Genomic DNA, 26,163 nt, shown 5'->3' with positions numbered 1-26,163 from the left:
TCGAGTTAAATATCAAAAAGCAGAGGTGGAATGTAATTTTATCCTGTAAAGAAAAAGTCAAATATTAGGAATGGGAGAAATTAAAATGTCAATAATAGTTTTAATTGATGCATGTTACATTCAATACCCATTGCGTTCCTCCCACACATAATTGCATACATACATAACTTTTCTGCTGTCTCAGATGAGGAATGCAACAGACAACTTGTAAATGCCTTACACTATCATATATTTACATATTATCCTCCGCTTCTGTACATGGCAAGTCCTTAAATATGATCAAACATCAGAGGAGTAACAGGATACAATGTGTGACTGAATGTATGTAGTTTCTTTGAAGCATATTTAATGTACTTTCCTTCCAAAAAAAGGCATGTGCATACAGCACTGTCATAAAAAGTGAGTCACAATTAGACACGATAGGTTAAAAATTCCACAACGCCTCTTCTTCATTCATATATATCACAAGATAAAACTCTTCCTTCAGCAGGGGTTTTCCTCCAAAATGCACAAAAGTACAAAAAGACATGTAAGTTAACCAAAAGAGAATAGAATAGAAACCAAAAAATGTGCTCAGTGCATTAAGACTTTCCGATATACCCAAGAAACTAGAGGTGTTTGCCCTGTTTCATTTCTGTGATAAATAAATTCACATTGTTACAGGCAGACAATGAGAGGGCTTGAATCAAAACCAAAGTACAGCGAGTAAACAATGGTGAAAGTAATTTTTAAGCAAAAATAAAAAGACAAAAAGTTAGTAAAACATCTGTGAAGACAAAAACTGCACATATTCTCTTCTTGGGGTTAAAAAAAAAGACAGCTTTGATCTGCCAGAGTGAAATTTATATAATGCTGTTAGCTACATTGAGTGTTTTGTCCTTTGAATCCATCATATAGATTTTGTTTGGAGAAGCAAGACACTTAAAAACGGTGCTGTGGTAGTGTTTGGTATTGGCTTCAAACCTAAAAATGTCTTTGTGGTCATTTCAAATGAGCCCTGCAAACATCAAGTCCAGAAGGAGCTCTGTAACTGCTCTCACTATCAGTAAACTCAGGTGTTATCCAGCATTAAAGAGAAAACTCATTCTAGGGTCATGTCTTGGTTGAGAGATTTTGTAAATGTGAAAACGGTATTACCTTGAGATTCTCATTTGTTTGAAGTGAAAGAATTCATCTTTCAATGCCACGTGTAACATTTGTAGGGGTCCCTGACTCCTTGTAGTGTCAGTTGACTGGCTGAAGAAGCAAATATGTGTCATGCACGCACACACGCACACACACACACGTCAAAAACGAGATCCACATCCAATAAAACAATGTTAGTCCTACAAATCATGTGGGAAAAACAAGAAAAAACAGGATCTGTGTGCTCAGTCAGCTGCTGCAGTGGCCAAATGTGTATTTGCACTAGGAAGACTATAGCAGGTGTCTGGATGTAGATGACGGTTTGATTCAGAGTTAACAATTTCTTTGTTTTCTCGAAGCCACCTGCCTTGAGGCTGTGTATATAACAAAAAAACATTTAAATGATGTTTACATAATTATCTCCTTGGCAAGAATCCAACCATAAATCTGTCTGAAACAAAAACAGATATGCAGATCTGGATTTTGGACACAATTCTGTATTACCAAACCTGTTGAAATTCATTCATATCACAAGATTTAAAAGGACAAACTTTTTACAAGTTCAGAAAGGCCAACAGTGTAGTTATTGTATTGCAGTTAAAGACAAGCAGAAATTGTTTTGCTGCAAAGCATGAACCTAAACGAGGAGAGACGGTCACTGTTGAACTTCAGCCATTTAGATCTTCAGTGAGCGGCTGCAACACAGACATGTAGTTTTTTCCACCTTGGCATGGTTTTTGACACTTTGATCTTGGAGTCAAAGGCAAACAGTGTTGATATATGTATTCATATAAATAACAAAATAGTACAGTATAAATATAAAGATTTTGTGTGTGTGTGTGTGCGTGTGCGTGCATGTGTGTGTGTGTGTGTGGTGTATGAGTACAGAATAGAGTGTGAGTGTGTGTGTGTTGTGTGTGCTTGCGAGCCAGTGTTAGGACAGGACAGGGGGATTACAGGTGAGGCTTTCCCTCCCCCACCTCGTGGAAGAGCGAGGTGTAAAACTCCGGCTCCAGCTGCTTGTTGCGATAGCGCTGGACTATCTCAGTTATTTTCTGCTTCCGCCTCACATGAGGTGGGTTGTACAAGTCACTTTCCAGGCGCTTCCGTCGGCACACGTTGATGACCGTTTGACGCACAAGAAAACCTGGAAAGGAAACAGAAATGTTTCAGTATTCAATCGCAACTGAGTACTAATACACTACCCTTTCAGAAGTTTGGTGTCACCCAGGCAATTTCATGTTTTCCATGAAAACTCACACTTTTATTCATGTGCTAGCATAACTGCACAAAGGCAATTAAGGGTTTCATCAATTAATCAACTAATCATCAATTAGCCTTTCAACACCATTAGCTAACACAATGTAGCATTAGAACACAGGAGTGATGGTTGCTGAAAATGGGCCTCTGTACCCCTATGTAGATATTCCATTAAAAATCAGCCATTTCCAGCTTAACTGTGAGGTGGACCCTAGACTCAGGACAAACCCAGTTAACTCAAATCTGGATCACTTCATCTAAAATATGGCCTTGGAGGAAGACTGCACTTTGTGAGTCTGACAAAAACAAAGTCAAAACACATTTTAACTGTGCCATCTGCTTCACAAAAGTTCCATTACAATAACTGAAAAGCTGAGATAGACTTTTAGCTTTAGCCAAATAATCCGATCATCCGTCATGGGGGATCCAAATATTCAGATCTCAAAATTAATATCCAGATACAACCGTAACGACCGAATATTCAGATATTCAGGTCCAGCCCTAATAAATACGACAAATAGTTTCCCACAATGTGCTAAAAAACAATGCTGTGTCCACTAGCCCCTCTTAAGGATCGTACCTTGCGTATCCTGAACACATGAGGATGCAAAAGTTCAGCTAGAAGATACAAAGGACGCCAATGCTTTTGGATTATAAATCCTAACCTCTGAAGTGATAAACTTGTTAACTGAGTATATTTCCTGTGCATTTCAACCACAAACACCTAATATTAATGTGTGCACATTAGTAGTGAACAGATTACTCCCTGTGATGCATTAAGACTAGTTGACTATTCTGTCTGACAAGGCAAAAAGGAAGTGTGGCTGGGGAAGGAAGTACAATTTAAGCCAGAGGAAGCCGTATGAGCTCTTACCTAGAGCTCTGCGGCTGACAACCATGCCATCCACCAGGGGAATCACCATGCCGAATTTGCCCACAGCTCCATGCAGTCTAATCCTGAAGAGTCCCGTCTTCAAAGGGTGGATGAAGATCAGAGGAACGTCCTTCTCTAGTAACCCTGACCTGCATTATGAATGAAAAAATGGGAAAAGGGAAAATAAAAAAGTGTGAATGACTTGTTACAAACAATAGTGATAAAGAAGGTTAGGTGAAAGTAGGGCTACAGCTATCGATTATTTCAGTAATTGAGTATTCTGGCGATTATTCAAGTAATCGAATTCCATGCGTGGCATGCACGCTACAGCATCAAAAGCGGAAGTGAGCATGCTGTAAAGCAGAAATAACCGCTGTGGTACAACACAGGCAGGCATAATTTCCTTCATTATGAGACAGTCTCAGACCTACATGTACTTCAATACAATATCATGTTTGAGTAGGTGAAGTTTAATAGTTTTATTGTGCAGCTGTCTGTTAGAAATATTCAGCTGCACTGACCAGTAAATTAAATATATTAACAGCGATTAACAGTTTTCTACCAGCATTCCTGTCTTACATCACTTCCAGTCGCAGCCCTTTTTACTGTCACAAATTTTTACGTTCCTCATTGTTCTCCATTAAGACAACCTGTTCGTGATCAATTAATTTTGTGCGGAAAACAAGTCAAATCATGTTTTAAACGCTCCCGTTTGTGGGGACAAGTTTGAAGTAGAAAGTCTGAGTTCAGTCATAGTTCAGTCCTCTGATCTGCTAAATGCCAAACACTAGAAAAGCTGCGCCGCTGAAAATAAAAGCATCAGGTCAAATTTAAAATCCCTTATAATTTATTGATTTTAGGTCTGGGTCTGTCTAGGATGAAGTCTGGGTCTAGACTTGGACTGCAGTCCACCAGTTAGTGACCTGTGGTCTAGTACGTAGTGGATTAAACGAAGCCTCGATTCAGAGAATTTTGCCTCAAGGAATTTTAGAAATCAAAGAAATTACTCAAATAACTTGAGGAATCGTTTCAGCCCTAGGTGAAAGTCCAATGTCTTAAACAATTAGTCTTTACTGTGGTAGTACACGTAATAATAATTCAGTTACAGTGGCAAAAAAAATAAAACACACAAAGCTACTAAGAACTATATCACATGATATCTACCCATCCTGAAGACATTTAATCTTTTGACAAACAACAGGAGCATAAAAACTAATGTAACCAGAGAGTCAAAAATATGACACAGTGCAATTTAATATGAATCACTGGAGCCAAGCAATTCCCCTGGCCTCAGAAAAAACAAAGACATGTCTCACACAGGTATGAAAGAATCCATACGGTCATTTAAACTGTACACACGGTACACATAAAAATCTTACAGGTGTCTACACCTGACTGGACTTCTTCTCTGCTGTTGTTTCCAGCCTCATTTTAACTCTGTAGAATAGTTTCCGTTTGCTCTACATAAATAAGAAAAAGTCAGTTTTGCACTCTACCCAGCTGTCATCCATCCAATATCTTTCAAGGGCCCTGCTCATTTGTAATATTAGTTGTGTCATGAATGAAATGAATTGTCATGTAGTATAACACCACACATACTCTGTCAACACTACCTCAAAAGCAGCAACGTTAAATACAGTTTGAGTAATGTGGTCCATCCTCTCATTTGAATTATTCTCGATTTTAATCTTCGAAATAAAGCTGAACCTTACAAAATAGTATGAATATACATTACACAACACATCCTTTTGCGCAAAAACTGAATTTATCATCGCACTCATAACAAGTGTCACAGCTCTGCCACAGTTCCTTTTTCCGTCTCCTTTTGCTGTATGTAGTGCTTCCTGTTTTGCATCTCATGATGAAGCACACAGGGTTTTGCAAAATGTTTTTTTTTGGTTGTTGTTCTTCTTCCTTTTTACACATGATCAAAATCTTGAACCACTTGTTCTGCAAACTGGTAGCGAAGTGCTTTGAGTATAAACTTTTGAATACCTGCAGGAAGTGCTGTTGCTCATGCTAGCTTCCAGGCCTGTGCTGGTTTCCGCCAAGAGATCAGTCAACGGGAAGTTATCTAAAAACACAAAAACAATGATATTCATACACCTCAGTCCTTTGGTCATGTTCTTAAGAAACAACTGGGTCGATCTGTGTCATTTCAAACAGAAATGAGGAAATACATTGCTGCACCGCCATTTTGTTTATATATCGACTTGTTATTTGGGACCCAAAACTAAGATTTGTAAACTATTTTGGCAGAATTTTGAGAAGTCAGGTCTTTGTATTATCACCCACAAAAAACTTACACAGGGCTAATTTAAGGGTTTGGTATCTTAAGAAATATATTTCTCTGGGCCATTAATTTAATGAGGATATAGGCAAAATTGTCCCAGCAGATCCAAATAATTAAATAACTCCAGCAGAGGCCAAAGTTGTAATTTGGGTTCTTGAAAGTGGAAAGGGCTACTCTTTTTGTTAAAGGTATTTTTTGGCCTTTATTATAGTGCACAGAGGAGAGAGAGACAGGAAATGTGGGGAGAAAAGTAGGGGAAAGACATGCAGTAAATGGCCGTGGGTCAGACTCAAACCCATGACCTCTGCGTTGGGAACCATAGTTCCTGTTGAGCTACAGGGTCGCCTGAAAGGGTTGGGTTTTTTAAAAAGTTGATACTGGAGCCTCATGAAGTTCCCATAAATGTCTATATGGGTGGTGTAACATAGATGTATCACTATGTTCAACTAAAAGTACAGTCTTTGGTAAACATTTAACCAACTTTTGAGACATCTAAAAAGAGTAAAATTTGATATGTGTCAAGTTTGGTCCCAATTCATTGCTATCTTGACATGGATGATATTGGCTGGCCCTTCTTCTCATAGTCACCTTCTAAGGCTATGGAACTCTATATATATATATATATATATATATATATATATATATATATATACATATATATATATATATATATATATATATATATATATATAAAATATTTATTTTGTAGAGTGAACTTCCTGACTGAAAATAATATGAAAGGAAACAACACATTTTTCATCACTGGCAGACTTCAATTACAAGACAGGGGTGACCTATTAAGATGTGTGCCTACCAATATCATCAAAGCGCTCCAACCACACCACAAACACCTTCGTCTCAGGCCCCAGCTGGGGGAAAGACTTTCCAGTTGATGATCTCTTTGTCTTCACCAAAGGACTCAGCTACAAATAAATCACAGTGAGGTTAAGCAAAACCTACTTTAAAAGAAATACCAATCATTATCGGCACTCACGTACGACAGACTTTACCTTTTTGGCAGACTCCAGGTTTTCAGAATGATTGGGGAACAGTTCCAGTGTCAGATTGGGCTGTTTGAGTGTACCAGGCATGAGGTCTGGGTTGGTGTCTGCCTCCACTGTGGAATCACTGTGCACTGATGACTCCTCTGTGAAACACCAAAGAGCAAATTACAACTATGTCAACCCTCAATCCCACATTGAGCATCACATACGTAAATTCATATTCAAGGTAGTGAGTACTAACCAGAACTTTCTGTTAGAGATGGAACAACGAAGGCAATCTCTGTCAAAGCGTCAGCATAGTACAAAACTTTCTTCTCTCCATTGAAGACTGAACCTCCTGTGTCCTCAGGAGTTGTTGCCTCCTCTACAAAGAAGAAATTCAACACTGACTAATTCACCACCGATATCCAACATCTGGATAAATACCAGTTGCTGTGATGCGTATTTGTCCAAATTTTCCCTAAGATCTAATGCAGTGGCTACCTTAGCAGCTTACCTGCTTGTTGTATATCATTGCTGTCGGAGCAGGAATTCAAGGACCAGCTAGTATCTAGGTGTCCAGTCCACCCTGGGTGGCGTCCCACATCCACAGGCCAGCCTAGAGAAAACAGGAACTCCAAAAAGTGGGGCTGGACGCTACTCGATGACTCCACATTCCTCAGAATCTGATCACCAAGAACAAGAACAGATCCATAAATTGTCCAAGATTTTCATACATATATAGTGAAAGAAATGTAAAAGGTTCCAGTCATTTCATTTATTACTTTCATATTACAATTATTTTTTGTACTAAATCTAATATGTCCAGCTACAAGCAATTAGTCCGTATTCCCTCACCTCAGGGCCGCTTTTCTGTCCAGCTCTCACATAGAATATAAATACAGTGTCGAAGGGTCGGCAGGGAAGCAGGTCCAGGTAGCTAATGTCATCAAAAAATCCTGGCAAGGATGACTCCAGGCCAATCAGATGAGGAGGTAGACGACTGTTGTTGGGTTCCTAGCAATAATAAATTATTATAGAAACGCAATGTCAATTAACTATATTTACAATGGCAACATTAGTTATATAAGAATAACACATTCAAAATTACAGCTGCATGATTATTCATGGATTATTCTTCCTATCACCGACTTATTTACAATCACAATGAAAACCTACCAATTAAACTCAAGCATTACACCAAACATGAAAACTTAACACTACTGTACCTGCAGGGCAGATCAAAACCATGATTATAAACTGGACCACTCTTGAGTGTAACTGTTATTGTATGTTTCCCATTAAATATTGTCCTATTTATTCTGTTTTGATTGAACTCTTGACATCACTACAAATGAAGGCATGCTATCGATTCGTGATTTTTAAAAAAAGGCTGAATAAATTAATGAAAACTAGACGAATGCTTGTATATAATATTTGTTATCTCTTCATTTGAAGACATTGTCTAATCAGCCATAAAAACTTCAATTATTTCTACCAACCTTAAGGGCCTCCAGGGACAGAAAGCCAAAGTGAGAGAGGAAGAGGCGAGCTGTCTGGAACTCCTGTGAGGGAGGAGGAGGTTTGCAGTCTGTCTGTGGATCGGGGTAAGGTTTGGACTTCCAGATTTCCTCACTGAGTCGCTCCAAGGCATTCTCATACTCTGTCTGTTTGGTCATTAGCATACGAAGCTTGTCATGTTGAACTTCCAGCTGAAAAGAAGGGAATGGGATGGTTTTAAACGCAAACAAGCTTTACCTGATGAGTAGCAGATGACTGCATAAATTAAGCATTAACAGTCACAATGCAAGATCCACAGCATAAATACGTGTGACCTCCTAGATATGGTCTAAAACGTTGGTGTCACACATTTAATCGGGTAAAGTTCTACAATTTTATACCTGTAAAAATTAATCCAATTCAATCCAGTAAAACAGCCCTTCAACACATCCAGTCTTTGTAAAGCTTTTACTATTCACGTTGAAATTTTATCAGAAAGACACTGATTTACTGTTGAAAAAATTTCAGTGTAGTTACTGCCAGTTTTTGAATGCATTAAAAGCTACACATTATTCCAAGTGCACTGCACTGGATCAAAATACTGCACAAAACAATCATCACCAAACCAGATCATTTGACCGTAATCCTCTTTTCACAACACCCAAGTGAAAACGCAACTCTCTACACACTCATGTTGCAGTAATTACTCATCAGTAAATTTGTAGCTCTTGAATCATTCTGCCGGCCCATACGACACGCATAAGTTTGTACAATAACAAATAATACCAGTAATGGATTTTCTGCAGTGCTCTATTTCAGCCATAACAACAAATATACTTGTTTTACTTCATACCTGCAGTAACTTGTACAGAACTAGTTATAACGTGGATACAAGCTCAACAACAAGGTTAAACAGGAAGCTATTTTCTCACCTCCTTACTGACAATGTCATCCAGGTCAGGGATGCTAACATCAGCTTTGACAAGAGGGATCTTATCCACCTCTTCAGGAAAGGGCCTCTGCTTGACATTGTACTTGATCCCCACATCATTGTTGGGTGTTGGACGGCCCTCGGGAACAAACACCTGCTGTGGGAGGAGAGAGGCAGATACGCAGAGAGTTGTGTTATCAGGTGAACACACATGGAGGTAGAGGTTTTACAAAAGTAGAGCTCTAACGCTTCACAATAAAATGTTTCTAAGTGATATTGACTAAACCTCACTGTCTTTCATAGTGCAGTAATGTACAATGTGACCTCACCCTCTGATTGGCCCGAGCACCTCTTGGTTGATGGAAGAGCTGCATGGTCCAGGCATGTCTGCCAGCTGTCCCTCGGATCAACACTGTCACCGACGGACTGGGGTCTGTGAAAACAAAATGGTCAGACTTATGGAGAAATACGGTGAAATAGTATCCTCTATGTGTTATTGATTTTAAGTTGCCAGTACTTTGTATATAGAGGGTGATTCAGTCTTATACATTAAAAGTAAACCGGATAACACATTGTTTTCTTACAGAAGTCCAAAATATAAAATGATCTTGTGTCAGAGGAGAGATGATAAGCTACTGACTCTGCTCATTGCCAAGAGGTTGCTCCAGCATTGCAAGGATGACAGAGTTGTCCAGGACAAAGTAGCGGAAGTTACTGGCTCCTGTGGCACTCAGTCTGGCATAGCGAATCAGGGTGTCTTCATTCAGCAGGCTGCAGGTGGAGGCAGGTCCGCTGGGAGAAGGGAAAGCCCCCAGCACCTGCATGATACTGGAGAATACCACAGAAACACAAGCAAGAGCATAAATACAAAGAAATCAGGCCAATGGGTACAATACATTTCACTTTCTAATTTCAATTTTAATTAAATTTTCAAATTTCTGCTTCACTAGACAGCGTTATCCTATACTTTCTGTGGTTCCAGTTTGCCATTTATGTTAAATATCGTCTTTATTGTGTGACTAGCCTCTGCAACAGCTCACCAGCCAACTAACCTGATATCAATCAGCCTGCAGGCTAACTAGTATGCAAATCACCACTAGCAGCAAGAAAGCAACAGTTCCAAACACATATTTTAAGTTTGCCAGAAAGTCCAGGTGCCTGACTATGTTTGCGGACAAAGAATAGACATCATAGATATAAAGCCAGTGTTTGTTGGGTTTAACCGCTGTTTAGATATCACTTAATCACCATTACACAGGTAATGAAATGGTGACAGTTATTGTTTTATGCAAATGTGTCAGAAAGTATTTTCATTGGCTTTATGCTAAAAAGCAGAGGGGCTTTTGCATACAAAGATTAATGTCTAGGGCTGCACAATGGCTTGGTGGTTAGCACTTTTGCCTTGCAGCTAGAAGATCCCCGGATCGCGTCCCGACCTTCCCGGGATCTTTCTGTATGGAGTTTGCATGTTCTCCCTGCACGGGTTTTCTCCAGGTACTTCTCTCATAATCCAAAAACATGCTTAGGTTGGTTAATTGGTAACTCTAAATTGTCCATAGGTGTGACTGTGAGTGTGATTGTTTGTCTCTATCTGTAGCCCTATGATAGACTGGTGACCTGTCCAGGCTGTCCCCTGCCTTCACCCTAAGTCAGCTGGGATAGACTCCAGCCCCCCCACAGCCCTAATGAGGATTAAGAAGTGTATAGATAATAGATGGATGGATTCATGTCCAACAGCATGCCTCTCACATACACGGACACAAGACAAACATACACAAAGCAAATTGCAGCTGAAAAATATCATCATCACTCATCCATTCTGAAAGAACTTTGAAGAGCCTCACCAAGACAAAGTCGCTTCGGCAGCATCTTTCACTCTCATTGAAGCGGGGTTGTGCTCTTTCTCCCCTTTATGTCGAACTTCCTGTTCCTGCCGGGACTTGCTGCCAGAGATTCCCAATTCCACAATTTCCAACACCTCTACCAAACAATCCTGGTAAGATAAATGAACATTAGTTTTACCAAACATAACACTGGGCACCTCTATCCTAATAAAATGTCTGACAGCCAATTTAAAATCAGTCTATAAACTCACCTTCTCATCCAACATGTCAGGGTGCTCTGTGAGCCACACACAGAGGAACTGGAAGGCAGCTACAATCATGGAGTGAAGATCTCTGGATTGAAGAGGAGCTGGACGGCTACACTGGTACACAATGTAGCCACATATGGAGCTGACAGCGCGTTTACGGTCCGCAGAGTCAACTCCCACTTTCACCTGATTAACAGATGCACAAAAAACACAGGAAAACTTTATATGTAACATTATATATACTTAAAAAGTACTTTGTGTGGTGTTGGTGCATTATTGATAGGTTCTTTTTTTAATTATTACACATTTGATGATTTTTAGACTAGTGCTTGTTTGTAATTGTAAAAGTAAAGCAAAATAGCCTCACTTTAGAGCCTTTGAAGAAACTTGTCTCATCCTGGTAATTTGTGGTACTTGCTGACAGTGTGAAGGCAACTCCCTTGTAACTTAGATATTTCTGACTTTGAAGTTGACACAAACCACAGAAATGTAATAGTTCTCTCTAAGGCTCAGCTGTCTCATTTGTGAAATGGGTGCACAAGTTGACTGAGATGAGAGGCTAATATCAAGTATTTCAGGTCAGCAGTTGCCACAGTAACAGACAGTCATTAACAGGTTACCAGATTATTAGTAGCCCTGATTTCTTCAATAGAGTTCTTTTGCCAAACTCTCTGGTAAACTGGATGTTCTACAAAAGTTAGACCTTACTGGTTGTGGCAGAAATAGAATTATTTAAGCTGGATGAGAACCGTGTAGCTGCAAAATGGAACACATACAATTGTCTCATCTTGGCCAAACCAGCTAGTAATCTCTGCAGATTATTACATCGAGCCTCTATGGTGTTAACTTTACCTTGGCAAGCCCAGCCAGCAGCTCCAGTGCAGCGAGTGAAATGCTCATGTCTTGTCTCCACTGGGAGTTGAGCCTCTGAGTGACCAGGTGGATGCTGCGCACCAGCAGGCCTGCCGCTGTATCTGCAAGAGCTAGACCATATAACACCTCGAAATACCAAACACAGCAAACAATAGGGCAGTGTAGGATAAAGGTAACAGAGCCATTAAGATCAACAGGATAAATGCCCAATCAGTAGATTTTTTTTGATTGATAAACATGCATTCAAAAAGTTTGAAATCAGCACAGCACACTATGTTGACCAAATATGGGTAGACTAAAGCAGAGATAGGAGTAAACAGATGGTTGAAGAACAGAACTAAGCGATGTCAACATTTTCACATCACAATTTCAATTTTGAAAAAAAAATTCTATATATAATTATTCCAAATTAATTACTAGGTTATTCTAATAAGACATCTGGCAGTTTCAAAAAGACTTACTACACAGTTACATTACCACTAGGGCTGAAACGATTCAAAACTCTCTGAATCGAGACTTCGTTTAATTCACTATATACTAGACTCCAGGTCATTAAGTGGCGGACCGGGGTTCCAAGTCTGGACCCAGACTTCATCCTATACAGACCTGGACCTATAAACAATAAATTGCAAGGGGATTTTAAATTTGACGGAATGCTTCTATGTTAACTGGTGCAGCGTTTCAAGTGTTCACGGCATTTAGCAGATCAGAGGCTGAACCATGAAGGCAGTTTAAGATAGTCAGGATTTCTTTGTGTGAGTTGGCTTGACAAAAACTAAAGCCTCAGTCAGAGTTAACAGGTATGAAGATGGTTTTCAACTTTCTTTGTTAACTCAGACTTTCTGCTTCAAACTCGTCACACAAACAGCAGCGTTTAATGTATCATTTGACTTGTCTTCCGCACTAAATGAACCGATCACGAACAGGTTGTTTTAATGGAAAACAATGAGGAACATAAAAATTTATGATGGTACAAACCACTGCTACTGGAAATTATGTAAGACAGAAATGCTGGCAGAAACCTGTTAAACATGTGTAATATATTTAATTTACTGATCAATGCAGCTGATTATTTCTAACATACAGCAAAACATACAATAAAACTAGCAAACTTCATATTCAAACATGATATTGTATTGAAGTGTACGTAGGTCTGAGATTATCATAATGAAAGAAATTATTTTAATTTGTGGCCAAATCAAAGTGAAATTCACGTTACTGAATTTTCTCTGTAATAAATACTAATAAACTAATCATTTTTCTTATTTGTGTTCTATCAGGTACAGTACCTGCAGGTTAAACGGACCAAACATAAAAACATATTTACGCAAATTCTGCATCACCAACAAAATACATGTCGGGTTCATTTGAGTGGCTTTGAGTTTTAGCTGAACACAATGAATACTAAATTTGATCACAAAATCACAAACACAATGAACAATGTCATAGTCCTACAGTTCTGTCTCACAGGAGCCTTGTGGATCAGTTCCCCAGTTTCCTACTAGACAAACTTTTATAGCAGCCTTATGTTCAGTGAAATCGGATATAAATTTTAAACAAATTTTTAAAATGTAATGAGAGGGGCCATCTTAAGAAAATACCTATAAAATGCCATGCATATCACTATGTCCTACATTAGTTAAACATCGCTCAGTGCTGCAGAAGAAAGAAAAAATCTGAGAGGCTTTTGATTGGGCCACGTTGTTGTAACCAATCATTTATAGACAAAAACGCAGAGCAGAGCAACTTTATATCTCTCAGTGCCAAACTGTTGTTAAACATTACCACAGCAAACAACTTTGTATCACCTACAAAGACATTTTACCCAACGCTTCTTAACTCTGCATACCACTTTAACCATGTTAGCTATAAAGAACAAATGAGTGAATATAGTGAGATACACTGATCAGCAAACAGGTACAGGTCCTTTTAGTTAATCCACCTGTAAGTCTGTTATCCATCATCAACCCAAAGAGAGCACTATTGTGTTAATTCACAGAGCACAAGGAGATTAGTGTATACGGAGCAGCTGCATGTCTTACCATAGTCTCGGAGCAGAGCTTGTGCGGGACGCTCAGAGTCTGGGCTGGTGGCCTCTGTGCTGCCCCCACTGGTGAAGCTGATGCCACTGTTTGTACGGCTGTGACTCTGACTCTTCACTGTCATGTGACTTCCATCTATACTCCCCTGTCACCACAAGAACAGAGAAATCTTGATGTCCAGACCAGCCTCTGGCTTTGTAAAATGTGAGCAGTTCATCAGAAAACAGTAATGATGTGAGCCTTACTGTTTCAGTCTGTGCACCTATGGACTCTAACAATGCTGAGTCTTGAACAATATTCAGCATTGCACCTGAAAGGAAGTGAAAAGATGAATAAAGAGAAAAAGCAGATATAAATGGTTTATATCAGCATAAATATAAGCAATACTGAAAGGCAGTATAATCAGATAACGAGGATGTGAAGATGAATGCAGATACCCAGGATAAGCTGTGTGTTTGTGGGGTCAGTCTCAGTCTGCAGTGCTCCGATGAGGACATTGACAAGACGTAGTCTCAGCGATAGAAAAGACACTGGCTGGTCATGAGGCCATCCATCCTCCTCGTTGAACTTCCCCTCCAACAGAACCTAAAGAACGCAAAGTCAGTATGTTAACAACCATCGTGATCTGAAAATTATGCAACATCAACAGGTCTTATAGACCCAGAGGACAAAAGGTTCTACTTCACTTACAATGACAGAGAAACAAACCTACAAAACAACAAAAAGAAGCAAGACTTTATTATTTCCCCACAGATCCCCCAATCTGTTACCTCTGATTTGATGTTGCCAAAGTGATGCGGCAGTGGCAGCATGGCAAGCAGGATGTTGATAGAGGCTCTCCTCAGGTCAGTAGGATTTACATACATCTTGAATTTGGACAGCTCTCTAATAAATGTAATAAAGATGAACTTACGTCAATTTCCACAAAATAGAACTCAGAAAAGAAACCTGACTAAAATCATATAATTTTGACTTATATCAGCACAAACACATTGATTAAAATGTTATCGGCAAATAAAGATAGAAATATTTTATAAACTGATCTAAAGTTGTAGTAACAAACCGTCAGTCGAACCTGTCTGGCACAATAGTCTCCAGTGCAGCTATGAAGTAGGGCACCACCACATTGATGCCCTTCAGATCAGTGCAGAAGAGAGAGGAAGAGTTGAGAATTATAGAAGCTAGAACTGGTCTACAGATGAAATCGGAAATCTGGAGACCCTGAATCAGGACCATGTAGAACCTGCAGAAAGAGAAAGTGGAATCATACACTTTTTTGTCCAGCTTACAGTTTGAAGCCAGTTAACATTTTAACTGCCGATAGGACTATAAACGTACACATACAGTTTGTCTGAATATGGCATAATAAAAATAGTAATATTAAACAGCATTACCTTGACAGGTAAACAGGCAGAATCTCCTCTCCAGTTTTCTTGCTACAGAAGATGCGACAGAGTGTCCCACAGGCCTCAGCTCGGCCTGCCTCATAGCTCTCTGGGAACTCGTTGGCATCAAACATCGGGTTGGAAACCATGGAGTCGGTGGACATTTGGGATCCCTTCCTTCTCAGCTCCAGGCCCACTTGAGTGGCTATCGCTGTAGAGAGTGGGAAGAGACAAAGAATGAAAGGACTCTGAATTGTAATGTGGTCAGTAAGGATTCATGCATGTACGAGACACAAGCAAACATAGATATATATCTACTATATGCACACTATAACAAAAATGAAAGATTCAAAATTTGAAACATAAAAACAACAAAAAGCAGAAATTGAACTGCTATCACAACAAGAGAGAAGAAAGACTTAAATGACTGCAAACACACTCACATCCTTTTAAAGCATTCAATAAAGGGAACTCTGACACAAAGAGTTTGCCATAGAAGTTCCACCTATCACTGGCACTTAGCATGACCAAGAGTAGTGTGCTGATAGTAAAATGTGTCATCTGTTCACTGCTACAAGACAACAAAGCAAAATCTCTGTGTCAGCTCCTTCCAAGTTGCAATTATATGACTGTCACTCAAGGTACAGAACATTCACTTCATGCATTGAGGCACCAAACCAATAACATCAAAACTTAAGTTAACTGACAACACAAAAATAAATTACAAGAAACAAAACATTAATGCTGAAACTTGAGGGGGTCCAAAACTGAATAGTAAGGATTAGCATGGATCAAAGGAAACGAAAACCACAACTTAAAATGGGGTGGCACTGTCACAAATTGGCAACATTATGGTCGAGACAAGTGGTCAGTTGGTGAAACCCATTCCATCATCTTTGGAGCAACGCTGAAAGAACGCTGGTGAACTTTTATATATGACAAGGAGTGGGAACAGAAAAACGATGGTGATAATGGCGATGATCATGAGGAACTCAACTCAAGAAACGCAAATCAAGTGAGGAAAAAAAGCTGCCGTTCCTACTTACAAGATTTATAAGAAAGGAGAATTTGGATAAAAGAGGCTGCAAGATAACAGAAATAGTGGAGAGAGACAAAATCAAAGCAGATCCAATATTTTGGGATCAATTCATATCAGGCATGAATTGTGTTTTCTGTTCTCCTCAATACATGACTTTTGACCCATTACAACTCTTTAACATTAATAAGACAAGGTAGACACGTGCAGGACACTACACCAAAAAGAGAAAAATAAATGGAGAGCCAATAATGAGCCAGATTTGTTTTCAAATCCTAAGTACTGTATGTGCTGTGAGTGTCTAGTGATGATTATAACAATAAAATGACTGTCCTTAGCATATGGTTGTAGCCTATATGCAGTTTTAGCCAAGTTTAAATTGTTGGTATATGCAAATGGATTAGAATCTGATGGAAGTCTCATATGAGGCCACTTCTAACCAAGCCCTCCACACACAGAAAGGCATAACAAAGTTTCAGAGAAAATGGTGAAGAAAGGAAAAGATAGTCCAACAACATACAGTAAAGAATAACACCAAAAAGACAAGATAACGCCACAAAAACACATACTAACAAACAGCAACAAAACACCCCATGCATTAAAGGAAAGGCTATTAGCCACTGCTTTGCTTCTTACCAGTCATGCTGGGGTCCCGGCTGAGGCCGCTGTGGAGCTTACAGTGGACCAGGGCAGCATCAAAAAGCCACTGGCCAAACAGGTTGAGGATGCTGTTCACCTTTGGCCGAGCCGGGGCTGGCAGGGGCCGAGACTCCCAACTGCTCTGGTTGGGACTGGAAAGTAAGGTCGGGGAGGACGACGTTTGCTGCTGCTGTTGCTGCTGGGATGCTTTGGTTGATTGACCACCACTGCTCTGTGGGGTGGGTTGGCATACAGGAAGATATCTGATTAGGCCACCAACAACATGACTAGTTTAACTAACGGATCAAACGCAAATGAGAGCAGATGAAACGATGCTTTCTTCAGACTTCACATAAAAAACAGGGAATGTACAATACTCTTCCATAAAAATTCTATTTAGTGCTGCTGAAGAGGAAAATAAAATGTGTCACAAAAGTATTAGCTCTGTTCTGTCTGTATACCAACTGAAAATAATGTCAAGGACAGGGAGCAGAGCCTTTTTCTGACTGTTTCTATCGTTTGTTGAAATAGTTGGACTTACAGTTGAACTCTTGCTTGTAGTTTTTGTGACCGCTGTATGCCGTTGCTTGCGGCTGTGAGGGGGCGTGGTGTTGGTGATGGAAGGGGGTGGAGACATGCTCATTCTGTTGACCGGTGTGGGCGGAGCACTGTCAGCCCTGGGACGTGATATACCTGTTGACAGGACGGTAAAATGAGCTGTGTACTACAGACTGTCTTTCTAGCAAGGGTGGGGGGGGATTCTGATTAGCTTTAGCAAACAAGAAAATCAGCCCCCCGCTCAGTTTGGGTAAATATAATCTTCTGAATCCATTCCCCATTTTCAATGTTATATGAGAGAAAGAGAAAATGAATTGGCTTCAAAGTCAGAGTTGATCATAGAAAGCATTCATTCGTAGACATGCAAGACAATGGTTAGACATAAATCACCAATAAATATTAAGAATATGTCTTGATTGGCTTTTTATGCCAGCAGGAGATCCATGTGAATGATCTTGTAGTTTAGTCTGAGTATCTGGGATATATTGCTTTGCTATTGCAAAACTAACCCCAGCTGTTAATATCATCACCACCAATACAAAGATCAATCCATCATATGCCCTAAGTATCTTATTGCATGATGTATCAGGTGATGTCTATACCATGAGAGAGCAGCACTGGACAAAAAGTGAACGCCCTCTCCCGTACATCTCTCTTTTCAACAGAGACACCTACAGTGTAAAGAGAAAAATACACACCAATATGTTTCTATTTAAATGATTAAACATGTGTTACAGACTGACATCCTAAATCATGCTGTTGCTGAGGGGTAGCATCAGCACCACAACTCAAAAAAACTATTCCAAAAAATTCATATTTGTATTTTCTGTTAATAATTGATCATTGACAATTTTCTCCAAAACTTGTAGTTTTTTCTCCTTTAGCACTCTTTCGTATCTCATAATCATCTTTGCATAAGTTTGAGCTTGCTTGAGATAAATTACAATAACCATGACATAAATAAACATCTGCGTTGCAACAAATATATAACTTTGACATAAGTGTTGGGAAACCTTAGTGAGATAGATGACTGTCTAGGAAACAGGAACAACATATTTCAAGTATAAACCACAAAATCATGCACTGCAAAATAATTAGCCATGATGTTAACTTTAAGTATTTCTGTGGAGTCTTACTGCCTTGCTTTATTTTTGGAATATTCAGTATGGTTAGAACCAATGTCTTTAATGTCACATGACTGCGCTTTTTATCCTAACTCAGAGTCCGCTTACCTAAGAAGGCATCTACTAGGCAGCTGACTCCCCTCATGGCCCTGAAGAAGATCTGGGGAAGCTGTTTCAAACACGGATGCAGAACCACCTCATGGGGGATACCGCTTGAGTTGAGAAACTGTTCCTGGAACTTTGGAGTGGTGCTCACTATTGCAGGGTTGCTCAGGTCTACTGGGTTGCTGGAAGCAAACAGACAAAGTAGCATATTTATGATTAGGTGACAACCTTACAGATGCTGCTTAAGATTTGTTGGATATATGCGCTTCTGACTTCAAGTAGAAATTAATACAAGCCATGGTTAAAAAGAGGGAACAATGGATTCAATTTATACAATAGAAATAACCAGGCATTAAATTAATGAGATGTGATTTCTTTTCTTTTCGTTCTTTTCTTTTCTTTTTTTTTTTTAACAGACTAACTAGAGTACATTGATAACTTCAGCTTCCCCCTGGTATACAAGAACAAAGAAACATCTGTCAGATATGATGACTTTGAAGAGGAAGCAATATATTTTCAGGCAAAAGCATTATGCTGAGGCATTGTGTACCTGAGCATGTGGAGAAAGCGGTACCATGTCTGTGCCACGCAGTCATTGTCCATCTCTAAAGGAATCAAACTGGCATCCTCATCAGGAACTTTGAAAGGTGGGAATGATGGTCCATGGGTGAACCGCAGAAGTCTAAATTGAAGACATGAGACAGGGATATAGAGATTACCATACTTGGTAGATGACACAGACCTTAAAAAAATTGAGGAAAAAAAACTCTTGCTAATTTGTTGCTATTGTCAGTGTAACCTCAAAAATATATCTGGTTTGCTTCTCACTTGTGTACACAAAGGAGTTAAGGTGTAAAACTTCATGTGGAAATAAAACTCCCTTATAGTGTATGAAAACTTTTTAAGACAAAATTTATAACCACATGAAATCAAAAAGAATCCATTCCAACCTAGAGGTCAGAGCACACGCCACCCTGCTCCACTGTTCTACCACAGGAGGGTGATGTCTCCAGTTGGCCAGCATTTCTCTTGCAGTCTTCCAGTAAGGTGGTGTGGGAAAGCAGCGAGCGCATGCCAGGAGCCACACCTCAAACAGCACTGCCATCAATTTCTCTGCCAGTTTCTCTGCTACCCCGACTGAAACAAGGGGAAAAATTAAGGTATTATTATTGTTACTCATCACAACTAACAATAAGAAAAGCACTCAGAGAGCACAGTACTCCGCCAAGGCTGTTCATTCCCTCATGTGGCATTGTCAGAAATACAGCATTTGTGTATTAGTTATTGATGATCAGAAATCACGGCAACATAGAATGTAGCCATTTAATATAGATGCACCCACAAACAAAATGACCTTGTACTGAGCACAGGCATGTGTTACGCATGCGTATGTTATGTACGGATACCGAATCACGTGACCTAAATATGTAGCGGGCAGTGGGAATTGATGGTACTCAGAAACAACCCCACAATTTAATCAACTGTTCCTTGTATCATTTACGACAGTAAGTCCCGACATAAGTCCCGATAAGTCCACAGTGGTCGATTTGTAGTAGGATCAAAATCGTGATCGTCAACAGGCAGCTGACGTAGTGTTAAATTGTCATAGTTACAGTGACGCCATGCTGCTATCTCGCAATGATACAGAAACTTCTAACAAATCCATGGATCCAGACTATAAGCCACATCAATGCCAAAATCTAATCACTTGGTCCTTGTGTCATTTCTGACCTTAACTGAAAATTTCATCCAAATCCATTTTTGAGGAATGTTGCTAACAGACAAGCAGACAGACAGACAGACAGACAGACAGAAAGGCAAATCAACGGCGATCATCACATAACTTCCCCACGTTCCTTGGCGGAGTAATTAATGACTAAGTAAATACAGAAGGATGGGTTTAGGAAAACGGGGCAGGGCTTACCTCCAACTGTGGGTGGTGCAAGCAGTGTGTCATTGATGCGAAGCAGGAAGAGCAGGAGCACCTCCCAGGTTTCTCTCACCATGGAAACCGACTCTCGTGCCAGCTTCTGGACAGCAGTCAGAACCTGCTGGCACAGCCTGATGTGGTTCAGACTATGATGCTCAGGCCTGAAGGGAGAAACAGTGCGTTAGAAACGAGGGAACAAGGAAAGACACAGAGACAAGCAGAGAATGAGAGACAGGGTGAAGAGCAAAGTGTTGAGGGTGACAGCAAGCTTACTAAATGGCATCAACAGTCAGAGATTTTGGTACCAAGCGCACCAAGCTATGCATTGTTGTGAAAAGTAGAGCTAATGGAAAATAAAGGTTTCTCGGTAAGCTCTTTTGACATACCTTGGCACAAAGACATTGTAGAGATGTTTGAGAATGGTCTGGACATACATATTGGGCTCCTTGACCACAGGCTGCGGCATTGAGTCTCTGGGTGACACCAGGGCCATCATCCAATCTGTGTAAACGTCCACACACAGCTTGACAGTGTCCCCCTCCAGGGGGAGGGTCAGGCCATAACAGAGCACCTCCATGGTCCACTTCACCTGGGAACCAAACCATTCTCATTAATGTTAATGTTATTCAGTTATGAGGTATTGACACATTTTCTTATGAACAAGAAATCGATCAAGCAGCTGCAGCTGATCCAGAACACTGCTGTCAGAGTCACAGCTAACACCAGGAAACTGGACCGTATTACACATCAGATTACTACACTGGCTTCCTGTTAGTCAAAGAAAAGAGTTTAAAATCTTATTCCTGTTCTACAAAGCACTGAATGGTCTTAGACCAAAATACATCCTGGACTTGTTAGCTCCATGTGAAGCATCCAGAGCCCTCAGGTCATCAGGGACAGGTTTACCGTGTGTTCACAGAATCAGAACCAAAAATACTGAAGCAGCTTTCAGCTATTATGCTCCTCACCTGTGGAACAAACTTCCTGAACACCTGAGCTCTGCTCAAACTGTCAGCTCTTTTAAATCAGGCCTAAAAACCAGATTGCTTGCTGTAGTTTTCTCTTAGCTGCTCAATCTGTTTTCTTGTCTTTTAATGTACTTTTATGATCTTAATGTCTATTTTTATGTTTTATTTCTATGATTGTAATGTATGTCTACCTTTAAATATTTTTTCTGAATGTATTTCTTTGCAATTGTAAAACACCTTAAATTGTCTTGTATATGAATTGTGCTATAAATAAACTTGACTTGCCTTTGTAGCATTTCACTATGTAGGGTATTGCTGTGAAAATGCCCCAGTGCACATAAAACAAAGAGAATGACTCTCAAAAAATATTTCCAGCAGCATTCTTGTGATGTAATAGTGCACCTTTTTGTCATTCTGCACTTTCCCAAGTATAAAACTGTAAGGGGTTAAACTGATTTATTGTGACCTAACAAGGAAGGCCAAAGGTTTACAATAAGATGATGATAGCAATAACAATACACTGCCACTCTCAACCACAGGTTTCTCAGTTTCTCATGAAATCAAAGTTGGATATTCAAAGGGCAAATGAAAAAAGCGGCTCATCAGACAATAGCCAGTGTTATAGTTAAACGTCAGTGTACATGTATCAAAGATGATAGTAATAACAGGGGATGTTTTCTTGGCAATGATGCTGATTTTGTTCTAATATACTCAGTGTCGCAAATATTGAGTGCTATCCAAAATGCAATTCTCCCAGATAGAGCTGCAAACTTAGCCCAGTGTCACCTTATATTAATATCCTGCATAACAGTACTCCCTTGATTCCTTCCTTCTTTGCATAATTTCCTATGGTCTTTTTTGCAACAGTCACTAAGAAGTCAGTGCGGATCAGTAGTGGCAGGAAGGCCTATCCAGCCTTTATCCTCTGGAGGTAGCAAAGTCTTAAGCAACAGCAAGACCTCAAATTCAAGGTGCACCTGAGAAATATTGGGGAAATAATTTTCACCCAACACAGCTCCTCTCACATCACTTCCTGACACATGCTGCCACATTACTAACTTGAAGATGTTGGCTTACTATAAGCTCTGTGGTTCACTTATTCACAATAGCAGATGTGCCAGTGTTTTATCAGAGCACGAGGGAGACTTTTTGACAGCTGGTGTAGACATAACAAATTTGAAACTGATAAGGGTTTGTATGTAGTATAGCCATTAAAACTAGCTTAAGTCAGCTTCTGTCAGAATCCAACTAAAGGGCTCAGGAAATCCTTATTGAAAAGACACAGTAATATTGCATTTCACTGGGTACACATTGTGTGTCGTGGGGACATCTAAATACAAAGTATTTTGTAACACACGGTAGCTGCACAAAAGATGCTCCAGAGTAAAAGGCATATGACAACCCATCTGGGTTTTGCCAAAGGAAATTAAAATGCACCTTAAGAGAAGGAAAGGAAAAAAAAATCCTAGCATGAAATCTCACTATTTGGTCTTAATGTCAAGCACTGCATCTGGCAAATGTCAGAATATATACACATACTAACATCCTGAAAGTGAAATATAGCGGTGGTACTATCATGGTATAATCTTGATGCCAAGAACTGGGAAACTGTTCAAGATAGAAAGAATGACAAATAAAACCAAACACAGCAAAGTCCTTGAAGAAATCCTGATTCACAGCACGTGAATGAAACACACATTAGATTATAAGTAGATATACACAGGAGAAAAGGAGAGCGTGCCGGAAAGTACTGTAGATGTGAAAACCTGATAATGTCGGATTCATTGTCAATCAGATGTTTTGTTTTCACACCCTGTTTGGAAGTATTTTGCTCTGTGCTTATGAGGTTGAAACAAATTAAAACACACATGAAAATGTAGAAACCTGTAGCGCTGCATGTTTCTTGCCAGTGTCACTATAGCTTTTGTCAAAAACACACACTTAGATTAAAGCCAGTTATTTTGCATATATGTAAAACAGCGATGCCTTCTGGATGCAGTGAGCGTGAGCCAGGAACCAGCATTTCCCAATTTTGGATTTTAGCTTTGACTATGTCAATATCATTTCAGAACACATACTTGGGTAGTTCTTCCTCATTTTAACCTGGTTCTCCAACCTGTTTTATTAAACAGCATCACTATACACAAAAATATCTCAACATCACTGTTTTCTAATTTCTGTCATCCTAAGAAAATGATTAGTAGTCAAAGACAATTAACTTAGCATGTCAATAGCACCAACAAACAGTATGGCATACACTGAGCTCTGGCAGTTAGTGTTGTCTAAAATACATTTTGAGACCAATCCCCATTAAATCATATGGGAATGAGTTTTAAGCTGACAGGCCCTCCAAAGTCTTAGTGATGGAGCTGGTAGCTTGGCAGCCTACCAAGGCATTAAAATGATATGTCAAACACTGCATAGTGTGTGTGTCGGTGCGGACCACTTTCTTACCTCTTTGTCTGTTTTAAGGATGTTCTCTGTGGCCACGGGGCTTACAGCTGTGCCCAGAGGCTTGACCACAGCATTTGCCACCTCTGTGCCCACAGTGGTGGGATAGGTGTGCAGAACACTGAGGTGGCCCTGGTCACTCTGCACCACCAGCTGCAGCGAGCGCCACTCGGAGTACATACTGCTGATGTCTGCTGCACTCTACTCACACCTCCTGCCTCCACCTGCTGACACACAAATCTACAAGTCAGCTTAGTATAGCAAGTAGGGAAAAGAACAAATGGGCTACTTAGCAAATCTAATATCTAATTGTGAGAATACCACAGCCAAAATGTCACCCTGTTAACAGATAATCATACACATCTCTTTTAGAGCTGTATTCAGTTTGAAAATTAGTTTGATGCTGATGACAATCAAAGTCTTTCTACTTCACTGTGTAACTGGCTTGTTCTTATCTCGCACAGCGTATATACTACAATGCAAAGAGAACACAGAAATAAAACGGATAACTACGACAAAAATAAATCGGCTGCTGTAGGACAATGGTAAACAACATGCAACAAAATCCTGCAAAGAGTCGACAGTTGTGTTCACTGATGTGAACCTTGACAGTTAACAGGATTTATCGAACAGTGCAGTTTTGAACTGCTATTGCTAACACCAAGCTTTCTCCTTCTAGCAACACCAAGAAGTAAACTAAAGTTAGAATTACATAGCATGTGTTAAATACTAGCTCTCTTTTCTGTCCAGGAAGATAATGAACTCAAGGAATGAAACAATTCCACCGTTTGTAAATTACACCTCGGGACGGTAATAACCAAAGCAATCACAACCAGGAAACGGTTCTGAAATGAGCAACCTGCTAACGTTAGCCACCGTTCACATCAAAACATATTTCCCATCCTGCTGATGACATTATCTGGGTTTAGCTGTCGGCTGGCTTTTGTATTACAATACCGTTCTCTGAATAAAACAAAAGGCTGTCTTTGGTAAAAGCGGTGGTACAGTGTGCTAACTTATCAGTTATCTGAAACTACGTTGTAGTGAATCCGACGCTGCTAGCTAGCTTCGCTGTTATTGCTGCGCTTAGCCTGTTCGTTGACATTAGCTAGCTGAACTAGCTGTCATTTACGTTAGCTAACCACCTAACTTTGCAAAGACGCTAACCATCAATCGCAACGGACGTAAGCAGGATTTTTCAATTTACCTGGACCAACAGGAAATGTTGTCATAACAAAGTTCTGAAACTCGCAGTTTGTGCTTTCTAGATATCCCGGTCTAAGCCATAACAGCCTCCATCTTCGCAATGTCAAGGCTTGGATATTGCAGCTTGACGGACTAACCGGAAACAGGGTCCGCAGCTCGACGCCTCCTACTGTTCGGTACTGCAAGAGCTGGTGTTGCCTTCAGGAGCTCTGCTGAGCGGGGTCGAAACTAAAAATCATGCAGCATCTGTAAATTTAAATTCAGTGAATCAAGCCAACGTCAGAAAACCAATATGTCAATCTTGCTGTCAGATCCCACTTGAAAATAAGAGGTTAGAATTGACAGGCATTGCTTAACAATGGTGACAGGTATTTCAAATCTGTTTATTATTTTTGTAGGACTGATTAATATCACAATATTAATCTATAAATACACACACACACACAGAGACTCAAGAATGAAAGGTTACTTACACTTGTAAATATCATGTCATGGCAGTTCTGATTTTCTAATGACTCCTATAAAAACAACCATGCATTTTGGTTCTTTTACTGATTAAAAAGATTTTCTGGAAATGTGACAAAACCTGCTAGGCCAGAATTATAAAGATAGCAACTTGCATTATCAGTTTGGTGATGTAGACAGCTGTTTTATTCATTTTTTTTTAGTTTCATGGCCTCTTTAGTTTAGAGTGTTATAAACAAATGGATAAATCAGGCTAGAAGTAAGGTTTTAGACTGGTCACCCCGAAGTCCTGACTGAAACCTCATCAAGAACCTTTGGACTGT

At 39.8% G+C, this 26,163-nt stretch overlaps 1 protein-coding gene across 12 annotated transcripts; it reads right to left on the bottom strand.

Moving 5' to 3' along the window:
• Positions 1–80: 80 nt before the first annotated feature.
• Positions 81–25,532, bottom strand: LOC111588156 (Ral GTPase activating protein non-catalytic subunit beta). 12 transcript variants are annotated; one of them, XM_023298345.3, is made up of 32 exons: positions 25,377–25,532; positions 24,173–24,396; positions 21,137–21,339; positions 20,745–20,911; positions 19,771–19,957; positions 19,371–19,502; positions 18,824–19,002; positions 18,194–18,262; positions 17,575–17,726; positions 17,031–17,265; positions 16,405–16,440; positions 15,368–15,569; positions 15,049–15,216; positions 14,744–14,858; positions 14,411–14,558; positions 14,219–14,283; positions 13,974–14,118; positions 11,911–12,041; positions 11,062–11,244; positions 10,811–10,959; positions 9,607–9,794; positions 9,296–9,399; positions 8,968–9,123; positions 8,038–8,247; positions 7,394–7,552; positions 7,053–7,221; positions 6,798–6,920; positions 6,563–6,699; positions 6,367–6,475; positions 5,255–5,333; positions 3,260–3,408; positions 81–2,272 (listed from the first exon to the last, which is right to left on the bottom strand). In XM_023298345.3, exons 2-32 carry the CDS (start codon positions 24,347–24,349, stop codon positions 2,079–2,081), a joined length of 4,620 nt encoding a protein of 1,539 aa, XP_023154113.1. In that variant the 5' UTR covers positions 24,350–24,396; positions 25,377–25,532; the 3' UTR covers positions 81–2,078. The 12 variants fall into 12 exon arrangements, with proteins under 12 accessions (XP_023154113.1, XP_023154115.1, XP_023154116.1 ...); XM_023298347.3 differs by having other exon boundaries at positions 8,968–9,120; XM_023298348.3 differs by having other exon boundaries at positions 11,911–12,032.
• Positions 25,533–26,163: the final 631 nt, after the last annotated feature.

Source organism: Amphiprion ocellaris, chromosome 8, assembly GCF_022539595.1.
Source record: "Amphiprion ocellaris isolate individual 3 ecotype Okinawa chromosome 8, ASM2253959v1, whole genome shotgun sequence".
Taxonomy (NCBI): Eukaryota; Metazoa; Chordata; class Actinopteri; family Pomacentridae; genus Amphiprion; species Amphiprion ocellaris.
The sequence above is the reverse complement of the archived record's forward strand: the minus strand, read 5'-3'. Positions and strand labels throughout refer to the sequence as shown.